Below are 17,400 nucleotides of genomic sequence, written 5' to 3'. Positions count from 1 at the left end.
ACTAATGTCTTCCACAGAATCTGTAAAGTATAAAAAGAAGCCTACAAAAAGCCTTTCTCCACCTCATTAATTAAAAATGGAATAGCACTTGAACAGATGGGCACTAGGCAGATGAACCATTGTCTATCTTATTTATTAAAGCTAGACTGCTGATTCACCTGCATCAATAATAAGTGGCTACTTTAAGACTTAACATTATTTTTTGCAAATTTTCTGCACTGAAATACCAAGGGAAAATTATGCATTAGTGCCTTTGTACTTTTTTGTTTGCAGTGGTTAGTCTTGAAAAAGTAACTGAAGACTCACAGTTTTTCCATTATTAAAGCATCATAACATGATATTAATTTTTAGAGAAGAACATATTGCTTAGCCATTCACTATTTTATCTATACTCTGAGGCAGCATGGCAGGCAGCTGACTAGTGTTGTTTGTTCGATGCAAAGAAAATTACTATTAATTTCAACATTTGAACATCATATGCCTTCTTAATATCATAGAAAACTGGAGGGAGGCTGTGGTATATACGCACATCACTCTTATTAAGTGTCAAGTAATTAAATGAACAAGGCTGATAAATACTATCTAGGGAAATGTCACACATCTGAAACTTTCCACATGATACTAGCCCACCACAGTCACTTGACAACACAAAAAACGTAAACTATTTTACGTATTCTCTGGTTTCACAGTGACACTACCCTTATAAATGGGACAAACAGATGAAACAGCACAACATTCATCCAATGAAAATATTCACGATGTGCGACAAAACAAAATAAAAAACATTTCTACAGTGCGGTCTTTCTCTACATCATCTGAATTTGATTTCCTGACCCGATTTATCCGACCAGGAAGACAGAAGCGAACACATTCTTTTTGCTGCAGTAAGGAATTGTCAAAGTCAAAGCTCAGTGTAGCCTTTTCAAGGCCTGTGGATAGTATTTCAGGAAGATTCTGTTGGCAATGTCATAGGTGTCACCTTGGGGTTTGGAGGGGTACTTCCTCTGATTGAAGACAAAGCCTTGCTCCACCTGAAAGACGGCCTGGTTGAAGGTATCCTTCTTGAAGGGTCGCCCCCTGTCCAAACACTCCACCAGAGTCTTGACAAATAAGCTCCAGCGCTGAGAGTAATAGTCCTTCATCAGTCCACCCCATTCCTTGCTGGCATAATCCAGGATGTTGCCCACTGGACCCCACAGTGTGATCTGGTTCCTGGCATTGAGGTCATACAGTTGGACCTCCTGCTCAGTCAAGGCCAGTGAATGTGCTCGCTCCAGCCACACCCCCAGCAGGAAATGGCTTTCACTGGACAGGAGACGGTCCAGCTCTGGCAGGAGGTCATACACCAGCACCCCACCAGCTGTCAGCAGTTCCGGCATCTTCTGGTTCACAAAGGAATCCCTGATCTCCTGGTAGAACTCTGTGGTCAGCAGCTGCAAGGCCTGCCGTGTGACATCAACCAGGTCATGTCTGAAGGTCTCGACATTCATGAGGGGCTGGGCCACCTCATACAGGAGCCTCCAGGCCTCAAACAAGTCTGCACGGTCATACCACACGTCTGTGGACATTTGCAATGAGGGCCTGTGGACAAGGGGGCTGTGGTTGTGGTTCTTATAGTGTGGAACAGTGCAATTGTAGACACTGCGAAAAAGCAGCTTCCAAGCTGCGGTCAGGTTCTCGTTGGTGCAACCGTATCGACGGGCAGCGTACAGTGAAACCCACTTCCCCAGATTAACGGGCTCCTTGCGCCAGGCCAGCTCGCTCATCAACTCGTACACCACAGGGTTCTGCTCAATGCCCTCCGGTGCCATGCCAAGCCCTACCAGGGTGGAATTAGGGTACTGCAGAGCCTCAAACGGACCCATGTTGATGCTCTCCACTGTGCCAAAAAGACCACTGTTGCCCCCAAAGTTGTGCAGCATGCACCATATAAAGGGCTGTCCATAGAACGACTGGGTGGAGGAGAAAGCTGGTGTGGACTCAGCAAACAAGTCCAGCACTATCATTCTGCCAATGGGTACACCATGCAGAAGAGCCTGGATCTGGGCTGGCTTCCAGAAGGCCACGTCATGAACAAAAAGCCAACCCTGCATCAGCCAAATCGCCTGAGGGTCAACTGTGGACAAAAAGATATGGGGGAGAGAGACAAGAGCAAGGCTTTCATCATGGTTAGTGACACATTTGGGGGAGCAAACACGTTGTTGTCTGCGGCCCATATAAGACAGACGAGTCAGAACTGGGTTATGAAACTTGGATAATTACAAGCCAAAATTAGTCCAATTATTGCAACTCCACTTGGCTGGGTTGCCATTTTTTACCTGATGTCATGGTGGCGAACACAGAATGGCTCACTGCAGACAGATACGAGGGATCTGAGGAGGCGGGCGTCATCTCATTAAAGGTGTCGGTGTTATAGATGTGGTCTGTCCCAAACTGCTTGACTAGCTGGGACAGGAAGAGAGTACCAATGCGCTGGAACAGGGGGTCACGAGGGTCCAGGATGTGTGCACAGGAATAGCTGCAGTTAAAGTGGCTCCATGGATTCAGCTTGGTCACGTTTGCATTAGGAAACAACCTGGAAAGTTTCAACATGATAAATTATTTGGACCTTGATTCATTAAAAACAGTGATCTGCTAAACTACACAAACATTTCTTTGCAAGAATTTCTAATTCTTGTCATTTTTTATGTGTCACTTTCAGGACGATTATACCCCATTACACTGTGATCCTAAATATTACCTGGTTATGGCTTCAGGCACATTCCCTGAAAAGGCAGGCAAGACCGGCATCATTCCCAATGCTCTCATTCCATCCAGAATTTTGTACTAGAGGATACAGGGAATAGCAAGAAATAAATTCAACGTGCATACTCAAAGGGAAGGAAATGTTACGAAAAGTAATTTGCAGTACTTGTAGGTAGAGCTGCTTGACATGCCAGGACTGAGGCAGCGGGCCTCCCCACTGGAATAGGTTACCCATGCGGTTCCAGGCCAGGAAGGCAGGGCCTGTGAAAAACCGGTCAATGTCCGTCTGGTTCAGGCCAAGCGAGAGGTACACCTGTGCAGGGAAGATAGCTGATATTTGATATGACAACACTCTCAATGGAAGAATTACAGAATAATTTAGCAAATAAACAAGAGGGTAATGCAAATACGTCCTTATCAGCACTGAGGACGTATGACCTGAAAAACTGTAACAAGCTGGAGTATTCACGGTAACTTCAATGTAAATTCAATGTCATGGCACAACACAGCATACTATAAAAGTGTACATCACAGGAATGACATTAAAACTTTGTTTTCAAATTACTCAGAGAACTTATGCAAAAGATATCACAAGAATCATTTCAAAATTTGACATTTTCAGAAGCTATTTATAACACAGCAAGTCCATAACTAATCTTGCAATATGGAAGACACACACATAAATGATCAGCCATTTACAGGGCAAGATAAGATGTCATGGGATAGAATGTACAATGCATTTAAATGGGGATTCTGTTCACAACAGTCTACATTTATAAAAATTTGCATAAAATAATAGATTGATACGTTATCTGACTGAGGTGATAACAGGAACATAGAGTGACGTAGTGCTATCAAAATTCTTTTTACCATTCTAAATATGCTGTACAGTATATCCTTATTGACAGGACAAATAAGGATTGGCAAAGTTTCACTCTTTGATATTACATGATAACAAATACATATTTCAATTATACCCCAGGTCAGTGGACAGAGGTGCGAATCTTCACTGGTCTCATGATTACCATTCAAAGGGTAGCGATTCGATTACAAAAAGATTCTCGTCCTCCATGTTTTTGTTTTTTTTTTATTAATACAAGAATACAAGCCCTCAGATTTGAACTGTTTTTATTTTTTAGCTTTTTGTTTAACAGCTGTTTTCAAAAATATTATCAAGTCATACAACATAAAAATCTTTTTCAAGTAAAATTACCATAAGGTATATGTAAACAGTAACACAAAACATTTTTGTTTTTAGTGCATTGTAAATTAGCGGTTATGGTTATTTGTTTTTCAGCTGTTCAAAGTTCAAGAAAATCCACTGTTTAAAAGACAAGTTTTTTTTCCTCAATGTTTTCACGCGTACGTTCACACCGGTGTGGTTTGCCATTTAGCGCATATGCTAAAACCAGTGCAATCAGAACACTAGATTGGAAAAATTCTAGCTAATTTAAGCTTTGAGGAAACAGCGATTTAACATTAAAAAAATATAGCAAATGCTAACTGAAAACTATGAGAAGCCTAATAACACTAAAAATCAGCAAGAGTTTCCTCTAGTCATTACAATATTAATAATTCATTAATTATATTTTTCCTAAACATGAAATATAGTTAAATGTGCAGGGCGAGACATGGTGAAAAAGGTTTATAACAATATAACGATTAGGAATTACTTGTTTAAGACGGGTATAGCAGAGAACGGGAGAGTTCGCTCTGTAGGTAAGTTTTAATCTTCAGTTTTGCGAAAGTAATAAAGACTTGCCCCCTGAGGTAGGTGCAAACCAGGTAGATTTAAAAATAATTTTTATGTGTGCGCCTAAATTAAAACATGCTTTCACTGGGCGGTATAGTGTGATTACATAAGCTGCTTTTTCCTTTAAATCAGGAGCAAGGAGCTAATATAATAATTAGAATAAACCCATCCTTCATTTTTGCACTCTCTGGCTGACACTCCTTGAAATACACATTCATCAGTTCTATGGTTCAAGTAGATCCCTGGGGAAATCCCCGCAAATAAGTAATAAATATTTATTTTTACATTATAGCAGAGACACTGTAATTATAATGTGTGTGTGGCAGGTCTGTGTCAGGGGGGTTTAAATCACGATGCCGGCTCAACATCGTGATGTCTGTCTGTACTCCCTGGTTCTAATCGCACCGGTTTTAGCATACATACTAAACGGCTAATCACACCGGTGTGACCATATGCGCGAAAGCGTTAATTACAGTTTTTAAGAATCAATTTTCTTTTTTACATTTATTCATTCAGACGCTTTTATCCAAAGTGACTTACATAGGTTACAGTTCTTTACAATGTTATCCATTTATACAGCTGGATATTTACTGAGGCAATTGTGGGTTAAGTACCATGCCCAAGGGTACAGCAGCAGTGTCCCAGCGGGGATCGAACCGGCAACCTTTCGGTTACGAGTCCTGCTCCTTAGCCACTATGCTACACTGCCGCCCTTCTTCTGTATCGAAGCAGAATCTTTCACTTTCGCATTGCAATGCATCGTAAAAACTATTATCTTTCCCCAGCTCTATCAGTGGATAGGTTATGGCTGCTCTTGGTTCCAGGTAGACTGATCTCTATGCTGTTGCAAATCATCTTCCTTCTTATATTCACCTCCTCTGGGATAACTGAACCAGGGGTGTTGCAAAAGCTTTTTGGCAGTTTATTCTCTGCATGTATTTCCAGATTATAATTCAGATTTATCTAGTGACATATGACATATGTATTCGGTCACAGTCTTCTTGTCCTTGGCCTGTACATAAACAGAACCTATAGCTTGGAAGTAGAAGTGATAGTAACAGTGTCGATAGTAACAATGTACTATCAGGATTTGAAGTACTACACTCTGTAACACTGGGAAAATTATTCACCTCTTGCCACAGGGCCTCTTGGCCATTAAATGCCAGGGGCAGGTTAATGCCGTTGAGTGCCATCCAGTCAATCTCCTGCTGCCATCGTGGCCAGTCCCACCATACTGTGGAGTAGCTCTGAGTGCACACATTCTGGTAATACCTGAACCTGTCAACACAGAGGAGGGGAGATAGCAAGGCACTGCAGACAAGGCAAGGAGGCAGCACAAAACAAGAATTCAATACAGCGCAGCTCCAGCTTTAATAAAGCAGTAACACTGTGGAGTAGCCATCATGAAAATGTGCTTTGAACGGAACGTTGTGGGTTTGAATCCAGGGCAGGATTGTATCCTTCCTATTGTACCCTTGACCTGGTGCTTAATCTGAGCTCTTTCAGTCAAGTCATTCTGGATTATGCTCTACACATTAGATCAAGTGCTGGGGCATGGAATGGCTTCCACTGTATGAACAACAAGCTTCTCCTATTTCTCACACTTCTTCTGCCATGTCAAAAAAGGACATTTCACCAGACTGTGACATTTTAGATGCCAAGGTTTTTTTTCAAGAACAAAACATGCATCATTACTAACAATGCATTGAGCAATACCATACAGTAATATAACATCCAATACTTATTATGGAGTTTTTCCATATTTATGAGAGAGGGAAAATCACCTGTGAGGATCAAGCAACAGGGTTTCATGTGCCTGCTGCTGCTGCATATGGCATAGCTGGTACTAGCTGAAGCAACCCTAATGAGCCACAGTTAATTGATGGGGGTTTTAAAGCCTGATCGTTGAGTGCCGCCATGGGGGAAGTGTTCACAGCATTCACAATGAAAACAAAATGTCAACTGTGGCCCACTTCCAGAGACCTCTGGTCTTCACTGACGTAGATGCAGGCAGAGGCAAAGCAGCAGCTAACTACACTACACAAGACTGATGGAGTCAAGACCAAAGCTCTGAGGCCAAGACTAACAAGATGCCTACTACTAGGCAAATACTGCGGCAGAATCACTCTCTATAATATTCTGTATGCACAAAAAGCAAGTCTGCTGTCTGGGAGAGCACAGAAAATGGATATTCAAAACTACAAAACTGCAACTTAATAGTTACCAAGAGGCAGAACCTGAAACTTGCTGTTAAGACTCCACTGTTGCTGTGTGGTACACCTCTTATTAGGTCAGCCTCGCAAGACAAAAACATTAGGGAACGGCATTAAACACTCAAGGCTGTCATATATCTTTCTGTTTTATGTAAGATGAGATGTTGAGTGCTTTAACCATTACTCTACATTGGTCTTCACATCCAGTTAAAGTTATCTCTCTCAGAGCTCGTTTATCTCACCATAAATACAATTTACAGCACCACTTACTGGAGTCAATCAGTTTTGTGTACCGGGGTTACCGGTTGCCTCTATGCCTGGCTGTGCGTGTCCGTTTTGTGGAATTCCATTGTTTCATTGGTGACATTTAGCTAGCCATGCGTCCTTCATTTACATTGCAAGTCGTGCATGGCCTGGCAGCTACGTAACTGTGAATTTCAATGGCATCCGTGCGAGGATGTCGTGAGAGAACAATGTTTGACATTCATCTTTGACACGTTAGCTGGACAGTATTTGTGTTCAAATAATGAATGGGAAGAGAGACCATTCACAGCATGCTAAAGAAAAAACGCTGCTGCTGCTGCTCTAAGCAAACGTGAGCCTACGGGTAGGCTATTGCCAGACTTCTGGTCTCACCACAGAGAGCGCGGGTAGCACACATTCGGTAACTTGATGTCACACGCTTACCTGTGTTGGGTGCTGATTCTCAGAACCCCGGTCACCGAGGGTAGAGGGCGTGGAAGGCTAAGCTGATTGCCTGACCAAGACACATGACAGTTGCAGAAGTACTTCAGATAGTTGTATATGCCGGTAGCAACAGCTACCCCCGTGCTCCCAGTTGCTACGATCTTGTTGTTTTTTGTAGACCGTATCTCGCATACATCAAGGCTGCCATTGGCCAATGTTCTGTTGACTGACACAATGAACTCTCGAGCTCTATTCCCGAGCTGCCGCTTCAGAAGATCGGCAACAGCTCTTGTCTGAGTTTTGTCGCTGGCTTGTGGTTTCAAATGATCCAAAGTCCGGAACTCGCCATCTGCAGACAAAATAACAGAGACTATCACGAGCAAGGTAATCGGGAGACTGCATGGGTACTTATATGTCATTTTGAGGACACTCAACAGGAGGAAAAAATAGATGCAACCGTGCACGACGATACAAAAATTTCAATATTTTGATAACTAAAAGGACCGGCGAACAGGAAGCGAAAGTTTGCTTATGTTCCCGTGCCTCGCGTGCCCAATCAAAGCACGGCGTGATAGAGCCATGTGACGACATAACCAATCACAGCTTCGAAAGTGTATGCGACCGCAATTGCAAAACAACACCGTAGTATTAATCACATGATTCAATCAAATGAAAGGAGAGGGAAACGGTACGATTCGTGTCCAATTAGGCTGATATAGGTCACGAAAACTCCGACAATGGAAATTAGTTATGAAACAACAGCAGTACGATTTTAACATTTGTATTCAATTTTATAAATTGAGCTAGCATTAAACAAGACTTTCCGTTGCTATATGCTTTATTGGTATTAATCCTGTGAGTATTATTATCCGCAGTGGGTTTGGTTGTTTCTACACAATATACGCAACTTCTAAAATATCTTCATGTAATTATGATGCGTTCCTTTGTACAATTAGCAGCTGCACATACTGTGGTGCATTATATTGATGCACTTGAGGAGTGTTAAAGAATTAAGCAAATTGCGACAGTGGTTAATATGGGCAGTGCTGCCATACATTTAATTTTGAGAGTATTCATCGGAACGATTTCAGTCAGAGCTCACTGGCCTTGAACGAACCTCTCACATTTAACCAAGTTCAGTGACAGGCTAATTTGCTGGTTTGTGATAGGCTGTTAGGAATAGGGCAGCCACCGGCTCACAAACTGGAAGACTAGGAAGAAGAGTAGGACTTACAGGTAGCAGTTAACATAACTCTGTCATTCTTTGTAAGTCTGTCAGTACTTGGGTTAATGCCTTCACAATGTTTCCAAAGGTGCAAAGGTTGTTCCAGTGAAAGGAACAGTGTACAGTTGGCACCTCAGAACAGGGTTGCATAAAAGGGAAAAGGCATAAAAAAGAAATAACTGGCATTTTCTTTGTGAACATTCATGCACGAGTAAGTGCACACATTCTTCAGTATGCTATGTATTCTGAGGGAATGCTGTCATCATGACGCTACTGAATTATTCCTACCATTAGCTGTACTACACTTGGACTCTGCAGCTCCAGCACTAGTTCATGCACAGCGACTACTGTAAACGTGGTTCCTCTGCCTTTATTGTGAATGGTTTCTCAATTTATTACTACTTGTCTGGGAGTCATTAGCATTAAAGCACTAGCATGTATGTGGCCTGTATAGCACATCCACATTTGTTTCTAGTATATAATTATAATATATATAATATATAATAATATAATATAATATATAATAATAATATTATTGGAATAATATTATTGGAATGTGTCATTCAATAGTGAGAATGAAAAATATTCAAAAATACAGCTTCAAAAGAACATGCTCCAGTATGTGAGATATATGGCTTCAGAGATGAACATATTAACGCAAAGTTGCAAATTTGGTTTCTGGTTTTCAAATCTGGTTTTCATTTGCTATGACACGATATATAGCACCTAAAATGACATGAGAAATGTTTCCTCTAGTTCTGTTGTAACTAGAACACTTGGTTGCCTCTCTGTAATACATGCTGAAATATCACATGCCAATTTCCTTTTCTATTAATCACTTCTGGCTGATGGCAGTCTTTTCTATCTCAAAGACCAGGTAACTGTTACAAGTGGTCAGGACATGGCAGCATTTCAGCCATGTCCCTCCAGTACTGCCTGCCCAGCCACTACACTATACTGTCACTTTATTCCACAAACGGTAACAGAAACAACAGCTATCTTAATTATGATCTGTTATTACTATTATAGCTCAATATGTCTGCCACTTATAAAAGTTTGACATTTCAGGTCACAACAACCACATTTGATTAAATGTTCAATGACAGCAGCATCTTTGCAGTCAATAAAACCACATATTCTACCACAAATATTCTATTCTGGCTTGATTTACTGAAAACGCCATAAACAGGCCCCTACTGGGCCCAGATATGCTCTATATGCTAAAGTTTTATGATAATCCCTTTCAGGAGAGAACTTTAAGATGAACAGCCCCAAAACTAAGACACTGCAAGAAGGCTGTGTCTCCACCTACTGATTAAATATGGGATAGCTCTGTGGCAGATGCAGCTTGACTACTTTTTTAAATCAAGCCAGATAGAACAATATTTTAAAATGTCTTCAATAATGAAATACCACTTCCACTTTTATAGCATTTCAGTACTTTGACTTGAACAAAGGAATCAAGGGTCACAATATTCATTATTAATTTACTATACAATGAAATTACTTATCAGAGAAAATCAGAACATGGTGTCTGGCCAGCTAACCAGTGTTGTTTGTTTAATGCAGAGAAAATTTTTAATTTCAGCATCATGAAATCATATTCCTTCTCAATATCCTGGTAAACTGGAGGGGGACATTGGCACATGTGCACATCACTCCTATTATGTGTCAAATAATGAAATTAACAATATTGATGAATATTATTCAGTAAAATGTCACACATTTGGAACTTTCCTCACAATTCTGGCCCACCACAGTCACTTGACACACAATAAAACATAATAAAAAGTATTTTGTGTATTCTCTCATTTGACTATATCTCTGCTCCCATATATGTGACCAACAGATGAAATACAATAACATTTACTCAAAGTATCCATTCTGAACTAGTAAAACAAAATAAAAATTCCTACAGTGCGGTCTATCTCTACACCAGCTGAATATGATTTCCTGACCCAGCTTATCTGACCGGGAAGACAGAAGCGAAGACATTCTTTCTGCTGGTTCACAAAGGAATCCCTGATCTCCTGGTAGAACTCTGTGGTCAGCAGCTTCAAGGCCTGCCGTGTGACATCCACCAGGTCATGTCTGAAGGTCTCGACATTCATGAGGGGCTGGGCCACCTCATACAGGAGCCTCCAGGCCTCAAACAAGTCCGCACGGTCATACCACACGTCTGTGGACATTTGCAATGAGGGCCTGTGGACAAGGGGGCTGTGGTTGTGGTTCTTATAGTGTGGAACAGTGCAATTGTATACACTGCGAAAAAGCAGCTTCCAAGCTGCGGTCAGGTTCTCGTTGGTGCAACCGAATCGACGGGCAGCGTACAGTGAAACCCACTTCCCCAGATTAACGGGCTCCTTGCGCCAGGCCAGCTCGCTCATCAACTCGTACACCACAGGGTTCTGCTCAATGCCCTCCGGTGCCATGCCAAGCCCTACCAGGGTGAAATTAGGGTGCTGCAGAGCCTCAAACGGACCCATGTTGATGCTCTCCACTGTGCCAAAGAGACCACTGTTGCCCCCAAAGTTGTGCAGCATGCACCATATAAAGGGCTGTCCATAGAACGACTGGGTGGAGGAGAAAGCTGGTGTGGACTCAACAAACAAGTCCAGCACTATCATTCTGCCAATGGGTACACCACGCAGAAGAGCCTGGATCTGGGCTGGCTTCCAGAAGGCCACGTCATGAACAAAAAGCCAACCCTGCATCAGCCAAATCGCCTGAGGGTCAACTGTGGACAAAAAGATACGGGGGAGAGAGAAAAGAGCAAGGCTTTCATCATGGTTAGTGACACATTTGGGGGAGCAAACACGTTGTTGTCTGCGGCCCATATAAGACAGACGAGTCAGAATTAGGTTATGAAACTTGGATAATTACAAGCCAAAATTAGTCCAATTATTGCAACTCCACTTGGCTGGGTTGCCATTTTTTACCTGATGTCAAGGTGGCGAACATAGAACGGCTCACTGCAGACAGATACGAGGGACATGAGGAGGCGGGCGTCATCTCATTAAAGGTGTCGGTGTTATAGATGTGGTCTGTCCCAAACTGCTTGGGACAGGAAGAGAGTACCAATGCACTGGAACAGGGGGTCACGAGGGTCCAGGATGTGTGCACAGGAATAGCTGCAGGGAAGGAAAGTAATTTGCAGTACTTGTAGGTAGAGCTGCTTGACATGCCAGGACTGAGGCAGCGGGCCTCCCCACTGGAATAGGTTACCCATACGGTTCCAGGCCAGGAAGGCAGGGCCTGTGAAAAACTGGTCAATGTCCGTCTGGTTCAGGCCAAGCGAGAGGTACACCTGTGCAGAGAAGACAGCTGATGTTTGATATGACAACACTCACAATGGAAGAATTACAGGATAATTTAGAATATCAAATAAACACAAGAGGCAAAATGTAATTTTATCAGTACCTACATCAATACTGATACCTTCAAGGATATACTCTAAAGTAATCACATATTATTTTAATATTTCACATTAGGCTATCTAAACAATTTACACCATAGTTATCTATACACACAGCTATTCAGCCATTCACAGGGAAAGAGAAGATATCATGGGAAAGGGTGTACCATGCATGTAAATAAAAGTCCTCTTCACAAAAGTCTATACTGCTCAACATTAAACTAAGATTGATACATTATGTGACTGAGGTGATAACTGGTACAAAGAATGTCATGGTTCTAATGAAACTGTAATAGACTACACAGTATATGCTCATTAACAGGACAAACAAGGATGACCAAGTTTGATTATTATACACTTAAATTGTGTCTGTAGTCAGTGGATAGGTTATCACTCCTCTGACCAACCTCCATTTTGTTGCAATTTACCCCCATTTATTCTTCATATCATGGACTTTCTTTCCTACATTCACCTCCTCTGGGATAACTGAACCCATGGTCTAAAAGCTTTGTGCCTTTTGAGGAGGCACTGCCAGAAATTTAAAATGAGTAAGATCATGTGATCATATTCATTTCACAGTTAATGCAGTTAATTTATGTAACAGTGGTTATGTCAGAATACAATATGAAATATTGTGTTTGGATTACTCTACTAAACCATACATCTTTAGTGGCCTTGTGGTGATGGTAATAAATCTGTATTTCTTCTACAATTTCATTGTGTACCTATTGCCAGATTATGATTCAGATTTATCTAGTGACATATGACATATGTATTCGGTCACAGTCTTCTTGTCCTTGGCCTGTACATAAACAGAACCTATAACTTGGAAGTAGAAGTGATAGTAACAGTGTCGATAGTAACAATGTACTATCAGGATTTGAAGTACTACACTCTGTAACACTGGGAAAATTATTCACCTCTTGCCACAGGGCCTCTTGGCCATTAAATGCCAGGGGCAGGTTAATGCCGTTGAGTGCCATCCAGTCAATCTCCTGCTGCCATCGTGGCCAGTCCCACCATACTGTGGAGTAGCTCTGAGTGCACACATTCTGGTAATATTGAACCTGTCAACACAGAGGAGGGGAGATAGCAAGGCACTGCAGACAAGGCAAGGAGGCAGCACAAAACAAGAATTCAATACAGCGCAGCTCCAGCTTTAATAAAGCAGTAACACTGTGGAGTAGCCATCATGAAAATGTGCTTTGAACGGAACGTTGTGGGTTTGAATCCAGGGCAGGATTGTATCCTTCCTATTGTACCCTTGACCTGGTGCTTAATCTGAGCTCTTTCAGTCAAATCATTCTGGATTATGCTCTACACATTAGATCAAGTGCTGGGGCATGGAATGGCTTCCACTGTATGAACAACAAGCTTCTCCTATTTCTCACACTTCTTCTGCCATGTCAAAAACGGACATTTCACCAGACTGTGAAATTTTAGATTCCAAGGTTTGTCTCAAGAACAAAACATGCATCATTACTCACAATGCATTGAGTATTATCACACAGTAATCTAACATACAACAATTATTATGGAGTTTTTCTGTGTTAATGACAGAGGAGCGAATCACCTGTGAGGATCAAGGAACAGGGTCTCATGGGCCTGCTGCTGCATATTTATAGCCTAATCACTGCACATAGCTGGTACTAGCTGAAGTACCCCTAATGAGCCACAGTTAATTGATGGGGGCTTTCAAGCTTGATCGTTGAGTGCCTCCACGATAGAAATGTTCATAGCGCTAACAATGAAAACAAAATGTCCACTGTGCCCCATTTTTCACAGATCTTTGGTCTGGCAGCAAGTTAAAAAAATGTATGACCAAGTTACATGAAATGATTTAGGGAACCATTGGGTAGGATTGCTTTGGAATAGTGCTTATTTGGTTTGTGTAAGGAAATTCCACCCAGATTGGTTGTTGTAACTTGGCCTCTTTGAACAACAGTTAACAGCAGTTTTTGTATATGTCAGTAGCCTGCCATTTTTGTATGTTAAAAATGTGATTTAATGAGATATAGTTTTGTACTCAATGTTATGAGTAAGGATAACATTATGTATCCATGTTAATGTATGGGTCACAACCTAAACAAATGTTCACAGACATTGAATAGATAAACACCCCCACCAAACCATACACGCACGCACACACGCACACACACACCAGTGGCGGCTGGTGAGCTGGAAACAGGGGAGGCTGAAACATTACCTTTAAATCTATCATTACTTTCAACCTCTTCCCCTTTATCCTCCTTGATTAACAATAAAACAAATAATTCACAGAATAATTGACACCAATGTGTCAATAGAGTAAATGATTATGCTCGCAAAACAGCGCAGATTGTCTGTAGTTTGTGCGCTATTGCAAAAGCTACAGTATGAGGTTGTTTAATTAACAACTAAGCAGCTAGCAGCAGCATTGTGGATGAGCAGCAGAGGTCTGATCACACAAGCAGGGAGGTCAGGGAGGAGGAAGTTGCAATAACTCAGATGGGAGCCAAGTGATCTTGTGTACAAGGAAAACATAAGGGGGCCAAGGACCAAAAACTGAGGGACTCCTGTAAAGAGGCTCCGAGGAGTTGATAAGGCATGTCTCCAGGATACTTGATAGATGTACTCTGGGAGGTATCATCTTTCATTGTTTGAGATGTCCATTGCTACCAGTGTTGACAAGAGGACAAGTTGACAAGTGGTTTATTGTGTCAAAGGCCACAGAAAGTCTAGGAGGATCAACACAGAAGACTGGAAGACAGCCCACTGGAGTAGCCAGCCTTGAAATCAGACTGATTGGGGTCATACGGATTCTGTGAGAAAATGAGACAGTTGACTGAAAACAGCATATTTGAGAAATCTGGAGAGGAAATGAGCACAAGGGTCTATAGTCTTATTAACTCTTGAGTTTTATTACATGAAAGTGAAAACCAATAATCATACTATTGCATGTGAAGCAGGATCCCACTGATTTTATTTTATATGCTAGAATGTCACCTTTTCAGGAGCTGCTGCCAAAGAAGAAACATAGAAGACGGAGACATAACCTTGTTGTGTTATGCCCACAAATAGCAGGTGGAATGCAAGCACGCAAAACAAGGGAGCAGTTTGGATCCAATGCTCTCAGTAACTAGATGACCATGCTAGAGTGTAGAGAAGGTCTCCCCAGCAACATTCACTAACCCAATGAATGACGACAATCTGTCGATATGCAGCTGCCGTCATACTTGTTAGATAGATTCCTTTGTTCAATTATTAAATGTTTAACAGCAGCAACATGTATGACAGCTAGCTACTTAACTAAACAGCTAGCCTTCCAGCTAAGCTGTGCAAATCAGGAAATGCTCTTACCAAATTTTCATGTTACTAAATCTTTCAAATTTAGTAGAATTATAAAGCAGTCAGTGTGACTATCCAAAAAGAACTATAATTAAATGAAAATTTCTTGTATGGCATGTCTTCATGTGTCTCCTAGTATCAGCTACCTACTGTATCAGGAATATTCCACTAACTGTTGTTACCTTACATTACCTTATTAGTATTTAACAGACGCTCTTATTCAGAGCAACTTACAATGTTATCCTTTTATACAGCTGGAGATTTTACTGAGGCAATTGCGGGCTGAGTACAAGGGGACAAGTCCTGTTCGTTAACCACTATGCTACGCTGACACTCTTTATGTAGCACTATTGTGTTAGACAATACTGCTAAAAACTAGTAAAGAAAATTCAATATTGCTGCACTGACAAATATCCAGGAGTTACACAATTTCAAATACTGTAACAAAAGTAGCCATATTTGGATATCTTTCCTGCTCAGCAACATATTGGGAACATTTGAAAATTATTTTCAATTTATTTAACAAATATTTTCACAGATATAACCACCTGCTTCATGTTTCAAACCTTATCTTAACCATTTTATCCACAGCTTTCCTCAGCATGTGTAGCAAAAATCCAGTATAGGCATGGCCCTCCAGGAATTAATTCTGATGTCCCTGCTGTAGATCTTTTGCTGGTTCTTTGCAGGCTGATAATTACATCTCACATTATATTGTGCACAACCTGTGTGCATTCCACAGTCCTACCAAAAAACTTCTCTAGTCACATGGCATACCCCTCAGAGAATATTAATCAAACAGTTTTGAACATCTGAGAAACTGCATGTTTTCTTTAATGTTACAAGTTTAACTTCCCATCTGTGAAAATATCTCACAACTAACAGCAGCTATCTAAATCATAAACTCCTTCTCATTACTGTGGATTATTTATTCCTAAAATTCATTCTCTGCTATGCATTCATGAAGTGTATGAACTGATTACTAATCCGCCTGGATTTTCATTGCGGTTTTTTTTTTTAATGAATTTGAGGTTAGAACAGAAGCGGTCGACAGCACAGTGGTATAAGGCCAAGGAAAGGTGTAACTCCAAAGGTGCTGGTTCAATTCCCATGTGAGCCACGAGTGTTGAAGCCGTGGGCAACGTGCTTGAACAAAATCGCTTCAGTAAATACCCAGCCGCATACCTATGTTCACAGTGTTGTGAGAACGTCTGACCTGTGGGCGGCAGCAATACCTCTAAGGGTGCTGTAATAAGATTTTAAATCCGAATAGAAGAGGAAGAAGAAAACCAGCTCTGTCGACAGCGTTAAAGTTCATAGAAGAGAGTGTTTAATTCCATGGAGGTCCTGAAGACGCCGTTTCATGTACTTGTTGGAAAGACAGAAATGCGCCTGGAGATGAAGAGAGAGCGCTGTCTGATTTTATAAGAACGATTTGAATTACTTCCACAGTTGTTCAGTCTGCAGCTAATACGGCACCACTAACATTATCCAACTACTTTGCTGGTTTGATAACAGGATGCCCTCCACTTACCTGTGTTGGGTACGGATTTTCAGAACCCCTGTAACCGAGGGTAGAGGGCGTGGAAGGCTAAACTGATTGCCTGACCAAGACAGATGACAGTTGCAGAAGTACTTCAGATAGTTGTATATGCCGGTAGCAACAGCTACCCCCGTGCTCCCAGTTGCTACGATCTTGTTGTTTTTTTGTAGACCGTATCTCGCATACATCAAGGCTGCCATTGGCCAATGTTCTGTTGACTGACACAATGAACTCTCGAGCTCTATTCCCGATCTTCTGCCGCTTCAGAAGATCGGCTACAGTCCTTGCCTGGGTTTTGTCGCGGTGGTTTCAAATGATCCAAGGTCTGGAACTCCCAATCTGCAGACAAGATAAAGGACATTATCACGAGCAATATAATTGGGAGAACACACGAGCACGACATTCTGAGAACACTCGTCCGAAGGAAATACTACATGCATTCGTACAGGACTGTGCAAACAGGTTCTATAATTTAATTTCTAAAATGAACAG

At 41.5% G+C, this 17,400-nt stretch overlaps 1 protein-coding gene and 1 pseudogene across 1 annotated transcript; both read right to left on the bottom strand.

Annotated features, from left to right (window-relative positions):
* On the bottom strand, positions 1-7,938 carry LOC118784272 (alpha-N-acetylglucosaminidase-like). Its single transcript, XM_036538423.1, has 6 exons — positions 7,399-7,938; positions 5,629-5,776; positions 2,912-3,058; positions 2,741-2,826; positions 2,319-2,575; positions 1-2,116 (listed from the first exon to the last, which is right to left on the bottom strand). Exons 1-6 carry the CDS (start codon positions 7,815-7,817, stop codon positions 909-911), a joined length of 2,265 nt encoding a protein of 754 aa, XP_036394316.1. The 5' UTR covers positions 7,818-7,938; the 3' UTR covers positions 1-908.
* A 633-nt stretch (positions 7,939-8,571) lies between these two features.
* On the bottom strand, positions 8,572-17,108 carry LOC118785535 (annotated as a pseudogene).
* Between the last annotated feature and the right edge of the window lie 292 nt (positions 17,109-17,400).

The sequence above is a fragment of the Megalops cyprinoides genome, chromosome 1 (assembly GCF_013368585.1).
Source record: "Megalops cyprinoides isolate fMegCyp1 chromosome 1, fMegCyp1.pri, whole genome shotgun sequence".
Classification (NCBI taxonomy): domain Eukaryota; kingdom Metazoa; phylum Chordata; class Actinopteri; order Elopiformes; family Megalopidae; genus Megalops; species Megalops cyprinoides.
Note: the sequence above shows the minus strand (reverse complement) of the source record. Positions and strands in the feature narration are given on the sequence as shown.

What these genes read in the sequence shown, in the direction of transcription:
- LOC118784272 (XM_036538423.1), bottom strand. Translation starts at nt 7,817, where the DNA reads ATGACATATAAGTACCCATGCAGTCTCCCGATTACCTTGCTCGTGATA. An exon ending in AAGAGGCCCTGTGGCAAGAG is followed by an intron (nt 3,059 to 5,628) that starts GTGAATAATTTT and finishes TTCCCTGCACAG; the next exon opens with GTGTACCTCTCGCTTGGCCT. An exon ending in GTGCCTGAAGCCATAACCAG is followed by an intron (nt 2,576 to 2,740) that starts GTAATATTTAGG and finishes GAAACTTTCCAG; the next exon opens with GTTGTTTCCTAATGCAAACG.